The sequence below is a fragment of the Chroicocephalus ridibundus genome, chromosome Z (genome assembly GCF_963924245.1).
Source record: "Chroicocephalus ridibundus chromosome Z, bChrRid1.1, whole genome shotgun sequence".
NCBI lineage: Eukaryota > Metazoa > Chordata > Aves > Charadriiformes > Laridae > Chroicocephalus > Chroicocephalus ridibundus.
In genome coordinates this window covers 86,791,870-86,810,681 of record NC_086316.1, presented here as the reverse complement: position 1 = coordinate 86,810,681, position 18,812 = coordinate 86,791,870, and the positions used below count along the sequence as shown (strand labels likewise).

Below are 18,812 nucleotides of genomic sequence, written 5' to 3'. Positions count from 1 at the left end.
AGACAAAAGAAATCATAAAGGCCGTTAGTTACTTTGCACCCACGACACACAGAAACAACAGAGGGGAGATGTAATAAAAAAGTAAACTGAGGAATGAGCCAGTGCACCTCAAGCTGCAGCGATGTGTAACACCAGTCTGTAGTTTCCCCGAGAGCACAAACGCCCCCGGACAGTCTGCAACTTCTTTTAATTCCGTGTCACCCTCCAGCAGTGGCCTACACCGCGCTGCCCTGCTGAAGGGTGGCAGCTAAGAGATTAACCTCGTCTGGAATCAGACGCGTCTACTGTAAATCGAACAAACATCCATCTTGCCGATAATGCCAGCATTAGCTATTTGAGGTACTGAAGAGGCAGGAGGAGAGCAGAAAGTATCTCCAAGTAAGTTGATTTATGCTTTGAGTCAGAAAACAAACTCCTGCCAGCAGAAGCGAAAGCTGGCAGTGCAAGGCTATCAATAATTTGAAGCTAAATCATTACAGAACAGAAGACAATGAAAATTACCACAAACAACTCAGTATTACAGAAGCTTTTCATCCTGTGGCTTTAATGTTCTCCCTAATTTTCCATGTAACTGATAAACTTAGGTTGCTTCAGGAAAAAAGTAGTAAGCGCCGAGAAGAGGATCACAACGTTCCTGACAGTCCATTGTGTGCGTCCGTTTTGAAATACTCGTCGTCTGCCTATACCCATCACTAACATTCAACAGTCCCCATCACGTTCCCAACCATGAGGTAACGTTCGCTATTTATTTATTTTTTGGCAATAACCAATAATAAGATGGAAATACAAACTTTGGGGATAACCTTTACATACCTGTCCGAAGTTTTCCTCATCTATGCAAAACATGAGATCCAACTCTGTCGGGTCATTTTCCAGGATCCACTTCAGAGAGTTGTAGTATTCGCTGTCCTACAGGAATTGGAATTAAACAAAGTTTGAAAACGTGAACATTAAATGTACAGTTTAACTTTAAATTGAACAAATAAAAACATTTAAAACTAGAACTCCAAAGGGACTGGAAAGGTGAGAACTCAATTATTTGCGCAGCTACTGCAAAGCAGGGTAAGGCCGATTACTTTACTCATCTGTATTTTTCTTAGATGCTGTATTTTTAGATTCATGTCACTTTTCTTAGTTGACTTGTAACTGCATTATCATACAACACAATAAACTGACTCTACATATCTATTTGGTTAAAAGACAAAACCGCGTATCATCCTGTTAACTTAACAGAAGCCATCAGTATTTAGCTACCGGACGTATCTGAAACGTCCCGTGTTTCAATACCGGCCCCCACACGTCTAGATGAGGCACCTGCAGGATCCTATTTGCCGTTGCCCTTCATTTTACAATACAAAGTTAGAGATTACTACCTCGTACAACAATTTGTTTTTCTCCCAGGCAGTGCCAAACGTGAAAGTACCTGATTGCAATTAATGCTGAAGGTGTGAAAATAGCGGGTGTGCAGGGAACAAAACCAAAACAGACGGAAGGGCATCAGTTGTGCTGTATTCATGACGCGTGTTTTGAAGAGAAGCCCTTCTCCTCCCAGCACTGTGGGGAACCTCCCGTGTTGCCAGGACAGAACTGAGCCCTCGCATCCCCCTCTTCCTGCTCCACAGCCTGAGAAGAAAGCTGTAGGGCTGGGCGGGGGTGCTCCTCTAGCAGGGAGAGAGCTGACCCAGTGGAAGAAGTGAAGGCATAGTTAGACAGCTTATGGGGCAGTTCTTTCTGGCCTGTTCATCACTCTTGGCCCTCTCACCACTGTTACCGCACCCGTGCCGAAACAGCTGTCCTAGCAGGGAATATTTCTTTTATTAAAAAACTACATACATATCCTTCTAAAGTAGTTGCAACGTGACCTTGTGTTTTCCACCATGCAGGTTACTGGAATTGTTGGCTCTCATAAATTTCCCCAGAGGAAAAACCCCATGTCATTGCTAATGCCGATACGGCTTAAATGTTATCTTACCACTGACTCCATGTCTTTCAGAGTTATCGGTTTCCCCAGCATCATCTTGTAAAAAGGTCTGATGAAGAAGCCTAAGGGAGAGGCAAGAGTGTTACTTCCACTCTTCTGCATTTTCCCTCCAATAACGACACGACTGCTCAAGGGGAACACACCACGGTATTCTCCCAGTGCCGGCAAGAGAGAGACCTCCTGAAAGTAACGGCGCCGTAACCGCTTGAGTTAACGCAGCAGGCTCGTTTCTTATTCAGGCAAAGCAAGCCCAATTTTTCAATCAGAAGAATTATGCCATTAATTACCGTATGCCATTAAACACTCTAACATTGATGGCAGGGAGACACGAGAGAGGGGAGCTGAGCTCGGGGTACTCTCATCCATTGCCACTCTTCTCTCCCAGGAGATGCTAGAAAAACCGGATGGAGAGCTTCCTCTGCTGCACTACCGCTAAATAAAATGCAGTCAGGTTACAATGTTTGCTTGCTTCTTGTGGGATTCCAAAGTCCAGCAGAAATCATACTTTCTCATTAAATCACTCAGTAGTAATTTTACAGATCAAAACACGCTGCAACTGACAGGCACACAACTGCTCTGGCTGCAGGTTTGCCTGGAAACGGCTGATAGAAATTTAGTGATTTTCTTTTAGGGATAGTGATTATTTAGCAATGCTTATTCTGTAGTTTTAACACGAGTGGAGAAAGTAGCAAAAATTTATATGAAATTTATTTGTGGGTAAGACACTATAATTTTTGAACCACCATTCACATCAGGAATGCAATCTCCAACAGTTCCAGTTCCGTTACTTTTCTCTCATGCTTTGTCTCCAGAAGTACTATGCTCTAAAGCATATGAATTATTGAAGTGACTTATTTCATTTAATAAAAATCCAGAAACAGTAACGTAGCCAGTGTAGTAACTCACCATCCAACAGCTTCCCGTGATACACTGCCAGACCAGCAACCCGACCAATGAATGTGAAATACGACAGATGATCTTCATTACAAAGACCTGAATTAGGATTAATCTGAAGTGTGTAGTTGTCCCTTTTTTGGGGAAAGAAAAAAAAATCTAAATAACCAAGTCGTTAAATAAACAGATATATTCAGATATGTTAATAAATAATTTGAGCTTAGGGCCATTTCCTTCCTGTTCATTTTTGCAAGAGTGTAATAACGTCATTTACCCGGTTGTTCCTCGACACAAGTATCGGACAGTCTGTGCCTGGGCTGACCTGAGCGCGTCTGTCTGGCCATGACCAGAATGATTATTTGACAAAGGTAAATAAAACTACTGCTTGTGGGGCGACAGGGTTCCACCTGTGGCAAGTGAGAGCGCTGTGTTAACCTCTCCAAAGGACAAAAGCCTGGCATCATTGAGAGCAGCAGCATTTTGCCATCGGCTTCAGTGGAACGAGAATTTCAGCTAAGTTATCCCTTCTGCTGGGCTTCAGTATTCACTCTTTCCAGCCAAATTTCAGGGCTTAAAATGTTAGGATTCTCTTTTGCAGTAGTTGCTTTTAGTTCTTGAAATATCTGAAGGTACTGAAGCGGAATGAAGTACAGACCCATGGTCCAACCCTGCGAGGATAAGGAATGTTTTCTTACTAGCATCTTAAACTAAACCTACTAGAGATCACCTCTGAGATATTCTTAACCCCCAGGATACTGGAAAAACTGTCGAAGGACTAAGATGCTTTAACTGGGTCAAAAAGCATTAAGACTTGTGTGAAAATGTGTGTCACAATAAGACATTAGTGTATTTTTAATTTGTAGTATATTCTTAATCTGTGAAGCAAGATACAGGGGTTTTAAGTAGTTTTTTTTTCTTATCTCTTAAAATAACTAGTTAGATTTCTGAACCTAAAATGAAATAACATTGTACTCAGAATATCTGCAGTGACCTATACCCGTAAGTGGAAATATTTCCAACCAAATGTTTATCCAGTGAACTCTGTTAAGACACAGGCTTCCTGGGCTCCCCAGCGTTGTGTTTCCCTTCAACAGCAGAAGGTGTCTTTTCTGAGACACGAACGCACGAGAACTCCTTGTGCAGTCTTTGTTCATCTACTTTACAATCTATTCGACACTTCTTAGAGAAAGGAGAGAGCTTGATATCGATGGATAAACATCAAAACTATTGCCTGCAATTAAGAAACCCGCCCTCGCAATGTGGAATTACATACAGCATATTAAACCAAATGGACTTCAGGCAAGCGACTTGCTCTCTCAATTACACTAATGGATCGCTCAAAGATTTTAAAATTGGATAAAACTTCTGTAAGGCCACTGCTGTGTAACTACTGAAATGTAACTGAGCAGCTGTTTTATGAGCTAATTGTAAAGGAGCACTGTAATTCTGGACGGCAGGTGTTTTACAATCTAAGGGAGGGCATAAAAAGAATCTTTTGTCTGACATTGCTCCTTTCACTATTACTAGTCTCAAAAATTGCAGTTTTGCTGCAAGAAAGGCAACACTGAATATTGTCTTAGTAATGATTTTTTTAAAAAAGAGATGTCAACGTGAATTTGAAAGCTCCTCTGAAGAGCAAGTAAGAAATGATAGCAGAGAACAGCGAGATCTGGCTGAGAAGGGTGCATACCGACACACCAGGAAGGATGCTCTAACTACTTTCCAGTGTAACTATGGCTCTTATGCAAAATGTAATGTATATCGCTTAGGAATGGAAAGAATCGAATGGACACTTACGTTGCTGAATATTCAAAGAGACCATAGTAAGGGTTAAACATCTCCTTGGACAAGAGAAAAAACCATTCTCTGGCCACACCTCCATAGTCAAGTCCTTTTTCTGACTCAAATTCAATCCAGAGTCTGGCTTTTAGTACATCAGGTCTCTTCACGGACATGATTCTTCTGTAGGACTCCTCAAAAATATTATTTCTGTGTAGCTTCATCTCAAATCTGTTCGGTATGTCAGCCTACGCGAAAGGAGATTGTATTATACTTGTTAGTCTCAATAAGTAAGTCTTCAGGCAAATTACTGACCAGTGGTAACAACTAAATGACAGATTAGACAACCGATAGGTCAAGTTTCCCCTTGTTTTTGTTTTCCAGTGCTCTGTAAGCCTACAGGTTGATAGCATGTGGTGAACTAGGTACGTTCCAGTACAGCGGTTCAGAGATTTCTATCATATTTGACAAAATAATGAAAACAACAGGAGAAGTAACAAACAAACAACCAAAAAAGTGAGAAAATGATTGCTATTACTAGGCTCTATTTTAAGGGCATTTTAACTTAAAAAGGTAACAAATGCATAAGACTTCGCAACCGCTTTACTCTCATACCTGTGAAGGCCAGGACAGTTTCACAACAAGAACACCTACAGTACCAGACACACAACAGACCTCAACTGCAAAGATGTAAACAAAAGAGAACGGGGCTGCCAAAATGTTTCAGAAGTTCTGTCTAAATGGGAAGGAGCTAACGCCCAGTAGGATTTTGCCCAGGGAGCTAAAGACAGAGAAGACAGGAGAGAACTGAGCAAGGAATTTCCAGAAAGAAGACTGGATGAACGGATAAACAGGACTGGTTGCAGGCATGTGTAGTTTTCCCGATAAAATTGACTTGAAATAACCGTTTCAGAAGGTTTGCTTTTTACTGACAACTCAAGAGCTTACTGTGCACAGTCACGGGCCAAACCCAGGCGAGAATTCAAGGAGCTATCAATAAGTGGGTAAAGACACTGGCAAGTCCCTCTCCAAACTCCAGCTGGTGTTGCCAAGGCTGTTCCACCATCACGTGCAAGCTAACACTGGGTGCTCTCTTACGTTAAATTAAATGTGTTACTGAAAATACTTTTTTTCACAGAAGAGCAGCACTAGAAGCTTGTGCCAGATCCAGACTTGGGACAGCCTGTTGTTTCTCCCAGACATAGCGTTAATTGACTCGAACGCAAAGCCGCATGTTTCTACTCACTGGTTTCTTTAACTTCTTCCGGAAATAGTCATATTTCTGTTTGAACTCCCTGGAATACGGAACTGCCTATCAGAGAGAGAATCACAAACACAGATTATTCCAGCTATTTGGCAGTTTGATATTCCAACATTATCGAAACAAAAATGAAATTTAAAGACATGCCCTCTACATATGTATGCCATAGGTCACCTAATGAAACCCACCGTGCACCAAGTACAGCAGCCAAAACGTTCCCATTTCTCAGTGCGTAATTTGAGATAAAAGGTATGAAAACTTTCAAGCCAGTTCTTCTGTTTATCAACTACTTACACTGCTTTTCTTTCTTCTTTTAGGAACAGTAAAGAAAAAAGCAATTTTTAACACAGACAAAAAAATTTGGGATGTATTGCTGCCATCCATGTATGTCATTAAGAAATAATGAGCATGCCGTATGACACTGAACTTTACAAATGACTAGTGGTACCACAGAAGATGGATTTGCACAGCTCAAAGTGCAAAGCATTGTTAGAGTTTTGAAGATGAACCTAAAACCAAGTTACGGGGCTCCAGTGAAGCCACAAGCTTAACAAAAACCACTGCCTGCCCTCCTGCGAGCGCAGGACATGACGCACACCTACAGAGCGGAGTCAGCCAGGTGGGGGAATGCCCATGGCTACAAACATCTTTTCAGCCCAACGTGAATGAATCTAATACTTAATAGTTAGCAAACTATGATCAAACTATAACAAAACTATTTTGTAAATTACTTATAATGAAAATATACACCTTCAGAATGTCTTTAACCAGAATCTGAAAGCATTTCATAAACAAATTAACATTCTTTTGAATGCTCATGAGTTACACCACATTTTTAAGTAACAGCAGCATAACATAACAATTTTAGAAGTTTAAAAATAAAAAAGGCGCAGTGAAGGCTGCTAGAAGCACATTAATCAGCAGAGCTGGAAATTGGTTTCTGGCACATGTAAACAGCCCTTAACAGTTGACACGGGTCTCTGAAGTATTTCTGTGGATTTCCAGGTACCCGAAAAGCATGGCGGGATGATTCCAGGCACGCGCAACTCTGGGTTCAGCAAAGGCTCTCCCAAGCTCTCTCATTCAGTTTAGAAAGACACGACTATTTTACCACTGCACTCCTCTTCCTCGCTGTACAGGTAGGCCAGCCTTTGACACTAAGCCAGAAGTTTGCCATGTTTGATGTTAATCCCCACGCCGCTCGCTGACCATGACAGCAGTCAGTAAGATGACAGTGTTCTTTTCTGCTACCTACTTACTGGTCTTCCTCAGCTTCCCTTGCTTTTGCACCGGGCAGGACATGCGCACAGATGGCCGGAAAGGCCAAGCCGTTTAAGGCACCAAGTAGTACCAGAGCCAAAAGCGGTGATGTGCAGCAGCCACCAGGCAGGAGCACAGAGGAGAGCCACCCCTGCTGCTCACTGCCAGCCCGAGGGCTCCAGCCCACGTTATTCAGCCCTCAGACGAAACGCCATCAAACGAAGTTGTGAATGAAACTAACGAGCAGGAATAGGCTGGAAAAGGGAACCTACGACAGGTACAGGTCTGGCTCTAACAAACACCTGCTCGGTATTTAACGGAGATTCCTTACTTCTCTGTGGGTTTTTTGACAATTTTCTGAGAATTAAGTATCCTTAATTCTCTGGTTTTTGACACCACATACAACATCAATTTAATCAGAGTTTGGAAAAAACCTTGGGGAAAAAAAAAAGGCTTCCTGGCCTTGATCATAATATTTTCCAACTACATCCCATCCCTACTTTCCTTTGCTCTACTGTTCCTTCAAGTTGAAAGGGCAGACCTAGTAAAACAACCAGCTAAACAAATACGTGTAATTTTTTGGGAGCAAAAGAATGATTTTGAATTCCACAGGACTGCAAAAGTTACATTCTCTGTTCTCTGAAGGCCGAATCACTAATTGCAAAGCTCTGGTTAAGCTGTTCCTGGGTGAGGACTGGGAATTTGGGGGAGGGTAGGTACGGGGTGGTCTTGAAGCAGATTCATGGCTGGACATAGGGGAGAGCAGGAGGCAGAAATATTTCTATGAGTTTTCTCTTGTGGACGATGAGACACAAAAAATTCAAAATCAAACTACATCATTTTATTCTGATGATAATATGACTTTACTACGGCCATTAAATAATCTTTCAACATGTTTCCATAGTTTAAATGCAATGTGAAATGCAATTTAAGTAGTTCTTTGTTCCTGTCATGGCATCAAAAATACTATTAAAAGCATTAAGACAAATCCTTAATATTTATATGGCTGTAAAATGGATTTGATCTTGCTTTCTCTTTAAGGAAACCCCAAACACACAAATAACTGTTATTTACTTAATGGGATCCTGATTGACCCTTATTACCTTGAAAGAAAATTTCCCCGATAGTCTTTCTCATTTATGCTTAACATTTCTGGGAAAAAACATTAAGAATTGGTATCTCGAGCATTAAGTGCATGTTAAATGGGTAAATCACTCCAAAAGCAATTATGTTCAAACAAGTGATTATTATTAATCTTATTAATAAACAAAAGGAACTGAAATTACACCATGCAGTAGTTAATCTGCCGTGTCCTGAGGCCCTTAAAAATCCCGAGGATTTACCCAAAATAAAAAGGTATTCTGGGTGCCTGGAAACCTCTTAGGGCTGGAACCCTGATCACTCAGAATACCATAACATGGCATAAATTGGCATAAGCTTCCAAACCCATCAAATTCAAACCTATTGTCTGACCTGGGAATAGTGTGCACAGCACTGTGGTTCCAAATGTTCCAGTGATGGCTAACGTGCCCACTATTGCTTTGGACCACTGGCAGCAGGCTGGATGAGTCCCCAGCATGCTCCAGCCTACGCGCAACAAAACAGGGTCCAGAGCCCGGTACAAGCATTTGAATGCCGGGGACAAGGCATCAGTTTTGGGGCACCTTGGCAGGCTGTCACATGGTGGCAGCTCCCCCTGCCCTTGGGCACTCGCTAAAGCTGGCCCTGAGCCCCCCACGTGCCGCAGGCAGAGGTTCTGCTTCCTGGTCTGTTCATCAGGCAGAGTCTGCTCTGATCTGCGGAACAGGCACGACCCGCTGCTCGATAACACCTCTGGCCCGTACCAAATGTACCCGAGTCACAGCATTCAATGGAACAAAACCATGGCAGTACTTACTGGACCAGTAATTGCCGGGTTCTGCAGTCTGGGGTCTTCCCATTGGGTAATTTTATTATCTGTAAATAACAAAAGAAATTCTATCATTACTTCTCTGTTACCACACTGTGAATTTATGTGGGTTTTTTTCTCCCTACAGCTTTTTTCCCTACCATTCCCACAACTTAGTATTTCAGGGTTAGAAAAGGCTGCATTCACCCACCCACATCAAACCCCCATCACACTGTTTAGTTGAAAACACTCACTCAAAAATGCAAAACTACAACAGAATCCAGTGTATTGACACTGCTTTTATTTCAACGTCTGTAGTAGTAAACATGTTCTATTTGAACATGGGCTTGGATTCAACTCATATTAGAAATACACAGACTTCATGCCGGAAAGGTAAAGAAACCCAAAAACTTTGCCAAATGACAGGCTTGACTTTACGTTTTTGAAAATTTGCATAAAGGTAGCCAAAATGTAATACTTATAAAAAACAGTCTGTATTTAAATTTGGAGGGAATAGCAGATCTTAAAAAAAATGTCCTAGCCACTGATTTAATGAAAAGGTTATAGGACCATTAAAGGAGGCAAAATTACACGGTTACGGTATAAGAGATCATTCCCTTTTGACCAAAGGAGATTTTGTCAGAAACACGACAGAATCCGTGTCTTTCCCTCTATAGCTTTTAAGAGCACCAGGAGGGTGATACGGAAGGTTAGAGAGGACCATGGTGAGACTCTCCCTGCCTCCAGACAACTGCTCCTCACAAGATTCTGAACACAACAGAATCACGACAGAATGATGATGTTGCAACAATAAGACAATGCTCCAAAAACCAAACTAGATGCCACCTGCAATGGCAAGGCTTAAGTCATCCATTTCCTGCACTGAAAGGGCAATAACAATACACCTGTTTGTTCCGTGCACTGCTTTGATTTATGAACCGTGAATCAGGATACTAGTCCAAATCTTAAGCTTTGTAATTGCTAAGTTTGGGAATAAACACACTAGGTTTCAAGAAAACTGTTTTTATGGCTACTATAGGTAAAAGCAAAGAACCAAACCAACTGATATTAAACCACAACTAGTTTTCATGTTTCTACAGTTGGAAAAGACCCGTAAGTTTTGAGCATCCCAAGCTGGTTTGAAAATGGACTGGGATTTGAAAGGTGACATTCATTAAATGCTAACCAAAGAAAATTTAAAAACATCACAAGCACATTTCAAGAAATGTGATCTATCAGTTAATTTAATATTAAAATATTATTTTATTTCCCTAGACGCATTGAGTCTATTTAGCGCTTATGGCAATTATGGAGGAAGGGTGGTAGACCGCCAGCTCCCGAAACCACACGAGCTCCACAGAGCAGAGCCTGCCATAAAGGCGTGATGCCCAATCTGGCCCTTTCCATCAGGCTTCAACCTCTTCAGCCAAAGTTCCTTCTACAAAGTTTAGTGGTTTTATACCAATCCATTTCTTATACCTACTTGCCACGGACAGCCACAAGTCATGGTGGTACTTTTCTATGGAATCGAAGACAGAACTGGAAATGACTGCAAGTTTGTCAATTCTGTCTTATTGCCCTACGTACTTAAGAGTGTACAATGTTACTGACAAATCTTTGGATAATTTTTTTTCAGAGTATTACAGTGACAGGGACTTCATATTATAAATGCTATTCCAGGGCTTAAATGCTGCAACCATTAGAAGGGTCTAACCTGAACCGCTCTACCTGGAATTGTAGCTCAGGATTCTCTGTCTTATCCAAAGTGGATGGGGATAACAAATTCATTCCTTTTGCAGGACCTTTTCAAAAATCTACCATCTCTCTTGAGTCTCCACACAAATACAATACTCTGTCTTTCCTCTTTGAAGAAAACCTTTCAGGATTCCCTCTTTTTGTCTTGTTTCCTCTGGTCCCTTTCCAAGTGGTCCAGTATTTTCTTGAAGTTTGGGCCCCAATGATACAACATTATGACAGCTGAGACATTACCAGTGCTCGTGAGACTAGAAAGATTACTTCAGGCCTTATTTAAGACACTCCTGTTGATACATGTTCATGATACATGAACTCATGTTCAGTCGATGATATATTTTTCACGCCCTTTTCAACCAAGTTTCTGCTGATTATTCCCTTTCTGAGTAATACTTTGCAATTCTTATCAAACAGCGTCTTACTTCCCACTACGATGGCAATTTGCCAGACTCATTGATTTCTTACCCTGTTCCAGTGAGCCCCTCTCACCTCTCCTACACTGTTGTTTTCTCTACTGAACTAGTGAGTACATTCCCCCTCATTCGGTGTTCAAATCACTAAGGAATATATTGAAAAATGGCGGATCCAAGACGGGCTTTGAGGGGAACCCATTTAATATATCCACCCTCTGCCAGTGAACCACTGGTAACTGTCCTGTATATGGTTGGAAAACCTTTGTGTTTTCCTTCGCGACACCTCCCAACAGAAGATCATATTCTCCTATAAGGCTCCCGGGAAATGCAGAAGTGTAAGCACGCTACAATGAGTAGAGAATACTATTTTATTCATGGATGGTAAATAATGCTGACTTCGGAAGCTAAGGACCAATCATGGAGAACTAGAGACTGTATTTTTTTGTTAAAAGATTGCTGCAGAAATTTGAACCATTTACAATTAAAATCTAAAAATATTATATTTTCAGGCTACTATGTTACTTTTTTTTTTTTATTTTAATGGTACTTTGTTTTACTAGTTTATATGGCATGCTTAGTGGCAGTTTGTATTGTCCCCAAGAGGAGGTTTCTGTGGCTGCATTACTCTTTTACAGTTTCTCTCAGGGATGAGAAAAACATTTCAAAAATAGGACAACAATATTGGATAATTATGCAGAAGAATTACAAAATGTATCTGAGGCACCAGGACATTAATAGCAGCTAAATCTGTTAAAACTTTCAACATTTATATTGTATTCTAACCATGAAAATTGAAATTCTAACCACGTGTTGCATCTTAACTAAGCACTTTAGCAGAGGAGGACTGAACCGATGGCCAGTTTATGGTGGTAACGGGCACCGAGACCTGCATGTTTAGGGTGAGCTGATCACAGTTGATCACGGCCACGCCTGATTTCAGCGTACGCTCTCAAGTTAGCCATGAAACAAGTAAGAGTCCACAGGCTCTGTCACAAATCTATCGGTACGGTCAAATGTCATCACGCTTCCTTACCAACACTGTGAAAACAAAGGCTGCTGTTGAGATCGCTCAAGCCAAACAGATCAGCGAGCACTGAAAACTGTCTGCGCTCCCTCCCTAAATGCTGAGCACGACTTTATCCCAATGGCGCTGCAATGTGTCCCTGGTAACCACTGGCACCACCTCTGCTCCTGGAGTCCACTTGCCATTGCAATGGCGCGGCACCAGACTGCCAGCAAAAGGGTATTTGCTGGAAACAAGCAGCATTCTAGAAAAAGGTCTCTAAACTTTTGTAGAGACCGCCAGATAAAAAGCTAAGAAAACTCAGATCAAAAGAGGGACTAGAGAGAGATTTCAGATGCCAATAAATTTAGTTTTATAATCATAATAAATTCTTTGGGGAATTCTAATTGATGTGCAACTTTAACACTCCGTTTACTTTTAGAGACTAATACATGCTTAAGCAGATTTAGGAGACTGAAAAATTAAAACTTTTTAAAGGAGGTTGAGAGGCTCAACGATTATACAGATATTTAAATAAGACAGTTTTATTCTGTGACTCTCCAGCGGCAGTACTTTAGAATAATTTGCCATATTTAAGTTTCCAAACAACTGTCGGGAAAAACAATTCAGAAAGTACAAAAGAATAGTAATTCTGTACTGATGTTTCAAAGAGGTTAATCTTGTGCCTGACAAGTGCATTATTTCTAATTTTTATTTCAAACTATTTATACAATTTCAAAATATTCGTATTACTTTAGAGAGAGTCTTTTAATAATGATTTAGTAATGTCATATATACAACTACAGATAAGCACTGGAGTCAGTGTTACTGATACTGAAGGAAAAATGTAATACTATCGAATATGTATAATAGTTTAAGATTTTAATTCTTTAAGTTTTGCATAGCATATGTACTCTCTTCTAATGGTTTTGCGAGTTATCTGTTTCTGTGAAGATTATGCCATCTGTAGAAACACCTCATTAAAAAGTCCAGCTGACGTCTTAAACAAAAAAAAGAAAACAAAAGGGGGCAGGAAGGAACCAAACCTTTCTGGGCTGCTTTGTTTTCAAACAACAACAAAAACTCACACAGTAGTTCTGAGATGCTGTAATAAGACGAGTCTACAATGAAACATCACTTACACTAGAACTTCACTAACAGAACTGAATATTAATGGGCTGGGTGCAGTTTAACATGCTATAAATAGGAAATAAGATCAGAATCAGCACTGCCACAAGATCTTCTTAAAGGAGAGGAAAGAGTACTTAGTGCTAATTTCTCCACTGCCTATATGTGGAGTTGTGGCTATATGATCTTTTCTCATCTTATTTTCTATTCCTAGTGTGTATTTTAATTTATTAAGTGCAAATAAGCCATGGGATCATCAACAACAACGACGACGAATCCAAAATATCAACAAGAACAAAAGAAACCACAAAGAAGAAATGTTAATGCTTCACAAGTCAGAGAGGGACAAAGCTTGATGAGCCAATTAAAAGCAAGCTTTCAGTGAATATACAGTACCGTATGAGGGCACTAAGTCTCTGGTATCAATGTCTCCACATATCAACACCTGGCTTCCTAAATGAAGAGTAAAATTATAAAGCTTTCACTTCAATATTTATTACCTCCCTTTGTCTATTTGCTGTAGTACCTGAGTGGTTACTTACTATGGTCTATATAAAACGTTCTTCCATCCAAATGTATTCTTTCCTCCCAACCAGGCTGGAATTGGGAAATAAAAAAGAGAGAAAATAAGTGAAATACTACCGCTCTCCCACAGCATGAAGCAATACATTATCCACACCTACTTAAACTGTAGGTCTGAAAGATGCTTGAGGTAGAAAACACAAAATGATCACAGATGCATTATGTCAAAGCCAAAAATCTAGGAAGATTCAAAGAACTGGCTATTTACACAGGTAACTGTATCCAATACAGTATACAGTAAATAATTTTTTGAAGCTTGAAAGTGGAAACTTCTTGCATCAGGGCTTATAGCCATTTCCTACTATGAGGAAATGATCACAAAGACTAGATTGTCCATCATTGGTTAGGTTTGAGAGTTTCTGCTTCTACTTCTGAAACACGTGTGGGTTATTTACTGTACACGCGTAAGCTGGGATCCCATTGCAGTGGGACAAGAAAGTCTAACCTAGTCCTCAGTTCCTCCCTTTTCTCATCTTCCCAATCACTGTAGTACAGAGAGGACAAGAAACGGCATGTGTTGGTATGTGCAATGCTGTCCAGTCTAGCGCTCATTCCAGCTGTATGCTCTACACCACCTTCAGACTTCACTAAAGTACAGATGAGAAATGATTTCTTTTCAATCTTTTTTGAGGAACTCTTGTTAAATTCTGTAGTCATTCTTAACTCACTCAAAAATTGATTGTTTAACTCAACTCAGTTTAAATCTGTTCCTAATTATACATTTACAGTGATATACCTGGCTACCCTGATTTCACGGCATGTTTTACCTCTTGCAATTAACGTAATAAATTGTAAATTGGTCCCCAAGTTCCTCCCATGCAGTGTCTCCTACTTAAGCAACGTGTCCCTGAAGGTGAAGGCATGCGCAATGTATCTAAAGAACTGCAAAAACCAGCTACTTCCACAGCTGTTTTCTTAAAGACCAAGTGCATTACTGCCGCGGTGTAAGCAGGAAATGCATCATAATAAATATTTTCAACCGTGTAGAGTTTTGGATCTGACCCGTGATTGAAGACACTGCCTGCCAAGCAGCCTAGCTTGATTTAATACAAGGCAAAACTTTTTGCTAATTGAGACAAAGGCAGTGAGATTTTAGGATGTTTTAGAGGAGGATGTTTGATCGTAGGCGGTGACAGAGGTTATGGCCCCTCTCCAAAGGTACCATTTGTCACTGCTCTTGCCCAAAAGCAGCACTCGTTTTGGTCTGCTGGCAGAGAGGTTCCTCTAAGTAAACTGTGACCCGGCTCAATGATTAAAGGATTAAAGACTTGTTATTCAAACTGCTTAAAACTCAAATCATGTAAGCCACCATGCTCTGTAGGGTGGACAGTAGCCTCTTCTGCTGGCCCAGCTGTTTGCAGACAGCCTGCCCGTAAGGCATGTGGAGCACTGAGAGTGCTGGTGACGTTTAGTGGCTCATCATCACTAAGGTTTCCAGTGTTGCACATACAATTTCAATGGCAATTTCTAGAAGTACGCTTAGTATATATGAGGCAATGAGCTGAATCAACACTATACTGTAAAAATCAGCACCTTAGAAAAAGCGTTAGCTTTCATAACATAGTCTCTGCCATTAAGGATGCAGTTTTTTAAGAACAAAGCAAAGCTCTGTATTTGTCATGGCTATAAGTCAGTATTATACTTTGGTTACAAGTGTGACAAAACTTCTGACGTTAAAATTATAATTTTCTCTGCAGAATATGGAAGTTTCATTGAAAAAAAAATCTATATTTATTTAGATTTCTGAATGCCATTATATGCTGGTACAGTAATAGAGCTCACTTTGAACAATCTGCTCCAGCAACAGGTAATTATTTCAAAGCACACAGTCAGAGACAAAACAAAGGTAAGTTTCTTCAAAGCTCAAAGCTTCAGATAAGCAAAGAAACATGTAATCATTTCAGAAATACTGCGGGCTGGCTTCAAAGACCCTGACTGATTGACAGATCACAATAAAGCTTTTTGGTGCTATGAATAAACATAGCTTTTATATCTTCAGAAAAGCGATGACAGCAACGTTTGTGTCCACATACAATATATGACTGCAATAATAGATCAGATCACGTAAGATAGCAGGTATATATTAAAATACAGAAACTTCACTTACAGGAAGAGGGCCCAAATCATTAGGGTTCAAAGACGCTTTTGATCTCAAATGCACTGGAAATTTCAGTCGTGGATCCTCCTGTAGCAGAAAGACAAAATATAATACATTAATAAAAAAGCAATGCTAGTCACAGCAAAATACAATACAATTATGGATGGTCTCCAACTAAACAATCCAAATCTCCATTGCACTGTGTGCCTCTAAACCCCAAATCTGTGGAATTAGAGAACAGTACTGTATGCAATGATTTGTGAAGTATAAAAAGGTCAAATACAAAATGCAAACCACTATTGCATGGTATGTAATGCATGAATGCACCAAAATCTAAGAGGATATGAACAAATAAGTTTCCTTTCTCTGAGTGCAGCAATGGCAGCACTACAGCCGTTTCATGAAATTAGCTACTGAAGTCTATCGCTACTATGTGCTCCACGACTGCATGGAGGATCCAGGGGGATTCCTGCATCAGTTCTATGAAAAGTTAGGCTGACAATCCCCTCCTAAAGACAAGACAAATGCCACAATAAAATGGGGGGTATATAGGCAGAAAAACAAAGACATAAACATTTATAAGATGGCACCTGACTTAAAATTCATTATCTAGAATTTCTCTTACCCACGTAGTAGTTTTAGTATTATGATCAATGAAGAAGGGCCTGCCATTGGGCGCTATTCGCATCTCCCAGCCAGGAGGAAGGAAGCTTTGTGCAACTTTGTGCTGTGGTTTTGGGGAGTTGTAAGGCGAGGGCTGTGGAGACTGGGGATTGGAAAGGGTGTCCTTCACCGCCCTGCGCACGGGGGAGTCCTTCATACCCTGAGGAAAAGGAAAGATATTAAGATTTATCACATAACACTCAAGAACGTAAAATGAATAAAACTTGGCGTCACGGCAAATAGTTTTTCATTCCAGATCTAATTAATACTAGAATTAAGTGCTGGAACTGATTTCCTAGAACTTACTTAGCTAAAGTCTGCTTCTTATAACATACTGAGCTTTTTGCTGTGAAGGACCCGGTGTTTTATCACTTCCCTCGGATTTCCCAAACCCAATTGCACGTATTATTTTCAGTTATTAGCATCAAAATACAGGTTTCAACTTAAAAATCCCAGCACTTGAAGGGAGTCACACCAATGTATGCTTCAGACGTGCACACAGATTATGTTTCAGCTGACCAAACCAAATAGTCATATATGAAATGCATCATTCAATGACCATAAAAGTTACGTAATACTATTGTACAATATAAAGATCCAGATGGAAAACCGCTGAAGAAAACAGCAGTATATTAGGGCAAAATCAATTATGGGGAAAAATGGCTGTGTCGCATAACTGAAAAGGAAATAAGAAGTTCTAAGGAGAACAAAGAAAGAGGAGTCAGACATAAGGGATCTTTCCTGGTAGCGGCGTTTCTCACCTCTAGTGGAGCAGATAAAGTTACAGTGGGTGAACTGAGGCTACGAGGCCGTCTTATCTGGGGTTCACTCAAATGGTTGCTGCTGTTTGCTGCTGACCCAATCATGCCGTCTTCTGCAAGCTAGTTCAGAAGTAAAACCAAGTGAGCAGATTGTCAGAAATACAGCTCATCCGGAGTTAGGACACTTAAAAAATGATGTAATTATTTATTATTATTAGGAAATACCAAATATACTTTCTTAAAGATGAAATATTTAATTTAATTCCACTGGAAGGGCAAATAACATATGGTACTATTAATAGATCAACACAACTGTCAAATTCAATCCTAAGGATGCATTTGCCTCCTTTTATCAGTTCATATCTACCTCGCTGTAAATTCCTTTCACTGTAGCAATCAACTTCGTCTGGACCTTAATATAGTTAAAGTAACCAAAAAATCCCGATCACTGAAATTTTTTATGATTATCCTGAGTTGTGAGGACAGTGCTTAGGATTATTTTTTGAATTTCAGAGTTCTGAAGAACTGCTTCAATGGAAATTATACGCAACACATGCTAAGTGTTTGCTATCTAAATGAAGCATTATAACAGATCTTCATACCTGCATAATGGGCCGTGTCCATGTTGTGGTTCGATTGTTGTGATTGACATAGTAAGTCCGGCCCTTGGCATCCTTCCTTTCTTCCCAGCCTGAAGGTAAGCCTGGTGTAGTATGTACATAGGCCACGGAAGGCTGTTCAAGCAAGAAATTACTCTATTGTTATTTTATAATTGCTAAAAAAAATATTTCATAAGTCTATTCTTTAAAAAACCCACTTGTTAACTTACAACATTCTTAAAAAAAGCATACAAAAAAATACGGTTTCTGATTTCATTTAATATAAGCTCTTCCTCATGCACCTTTGAGTCAAATCATTTTTTCTCACAATAGATCTTTTGATTCGCTTTTCAACAGATTGAGGTATTTTTTTCAGAAAACAGCTATGCTTATATGCCCTCAAACTTTTTAATTTGTAGATTACACGTAACGACAAAAAGGAACTTTGCAGTTTAATTTTTTTTTCTTTAAAAAGGTGGATTTTTTTTCTTTTGTGAGTATGGACAAATTAGAATTGAAGTAACCATGCAGTCGAGTCAAGCTCCGTTCTTTTCTTTACCACAGGGTGCCTTGAATCAGTTGCAAGAAAAGGTTTAAAAACTGAAGTTTAACCATTTTGTTATAGTTACAAATGTTGCATTCAGGATTAGGTGTCCTGAAGACCCAAGACACGCCCCAAATTTAGTATGGAAAGCTTTTTTGACTAGAAGTTGCACGAGAAAGACACTGTCCTAACGAAAATATACAGAC

At 40.0% G+C, this 18,812-nt stretch overlaps 1 protein-coding gene across 13 annotated transcripts in view; it reads right to left on the bottom strand.

Moving 5' to 3' along the window:
• Positions 1-18,812, bottom strand: part of NEDD4L (NEDD4 like E3 ubiquitin protein ligase) — a 166,923-nt gene that overhangs the window by 13,157 nt on the left and 134,954 nt on the right. For 9 of the 13 annotated variants that reach the window (XR_010069120.1, XR_010069121.1, XM_063320557.1 and 6 more), the window contains 12 exons: positions 18,066-18,197; positions 17,464-17,583; positions 16,665-16,862; positions 16,049-16,126; positions 13,902-13,956; positions 13,756-13,812; positions 9,073-9,131; positions 5,901-5,966; positions 4,673-4,902; positions 2,888-3,009; positions 1,973-2,043; positions 814-909 (listed from right to left, as the gene is read on the bottom strand). Coding sequence is in view for 11 of the 13 variants with exons in the window: in XM_063320557.1 (XP_063176627.1) it covers positions 814-909; positions 1,973-2,043; positions 2,888-3,009; positions 4,673-4,902; positions 5,901-5,966; positions 9,073-9,131; positions 13,756-13,812; positions 13,902-13,956; positions 16,049-16,126; positions 16,665-16,862; positions 17,464-17,583; positions 18,066-18,197 (1,284 nt within the window). In the remaining 2 variants the exon portion in view is untranslated. The remainder of the gene's footprint in view (positions 1-813; positions 910-1,972; positions 2,044-2,887; positions 3,010-4,672; positions 4,903-5,900; positions 5,967-9,072; positions 9,132-13,755; positions 13,813-13,901; positions 13,957-16,048; positions 16,127-16,664; positions 16,863-17,463; positions 17,584-18,065; positions 18,198-18,812) is intronic. The other 4 variants (XM_063320558.1, XM_063320560.1, XM_063320567.1 and 1 more) reach the window with 1 other exon arrangement.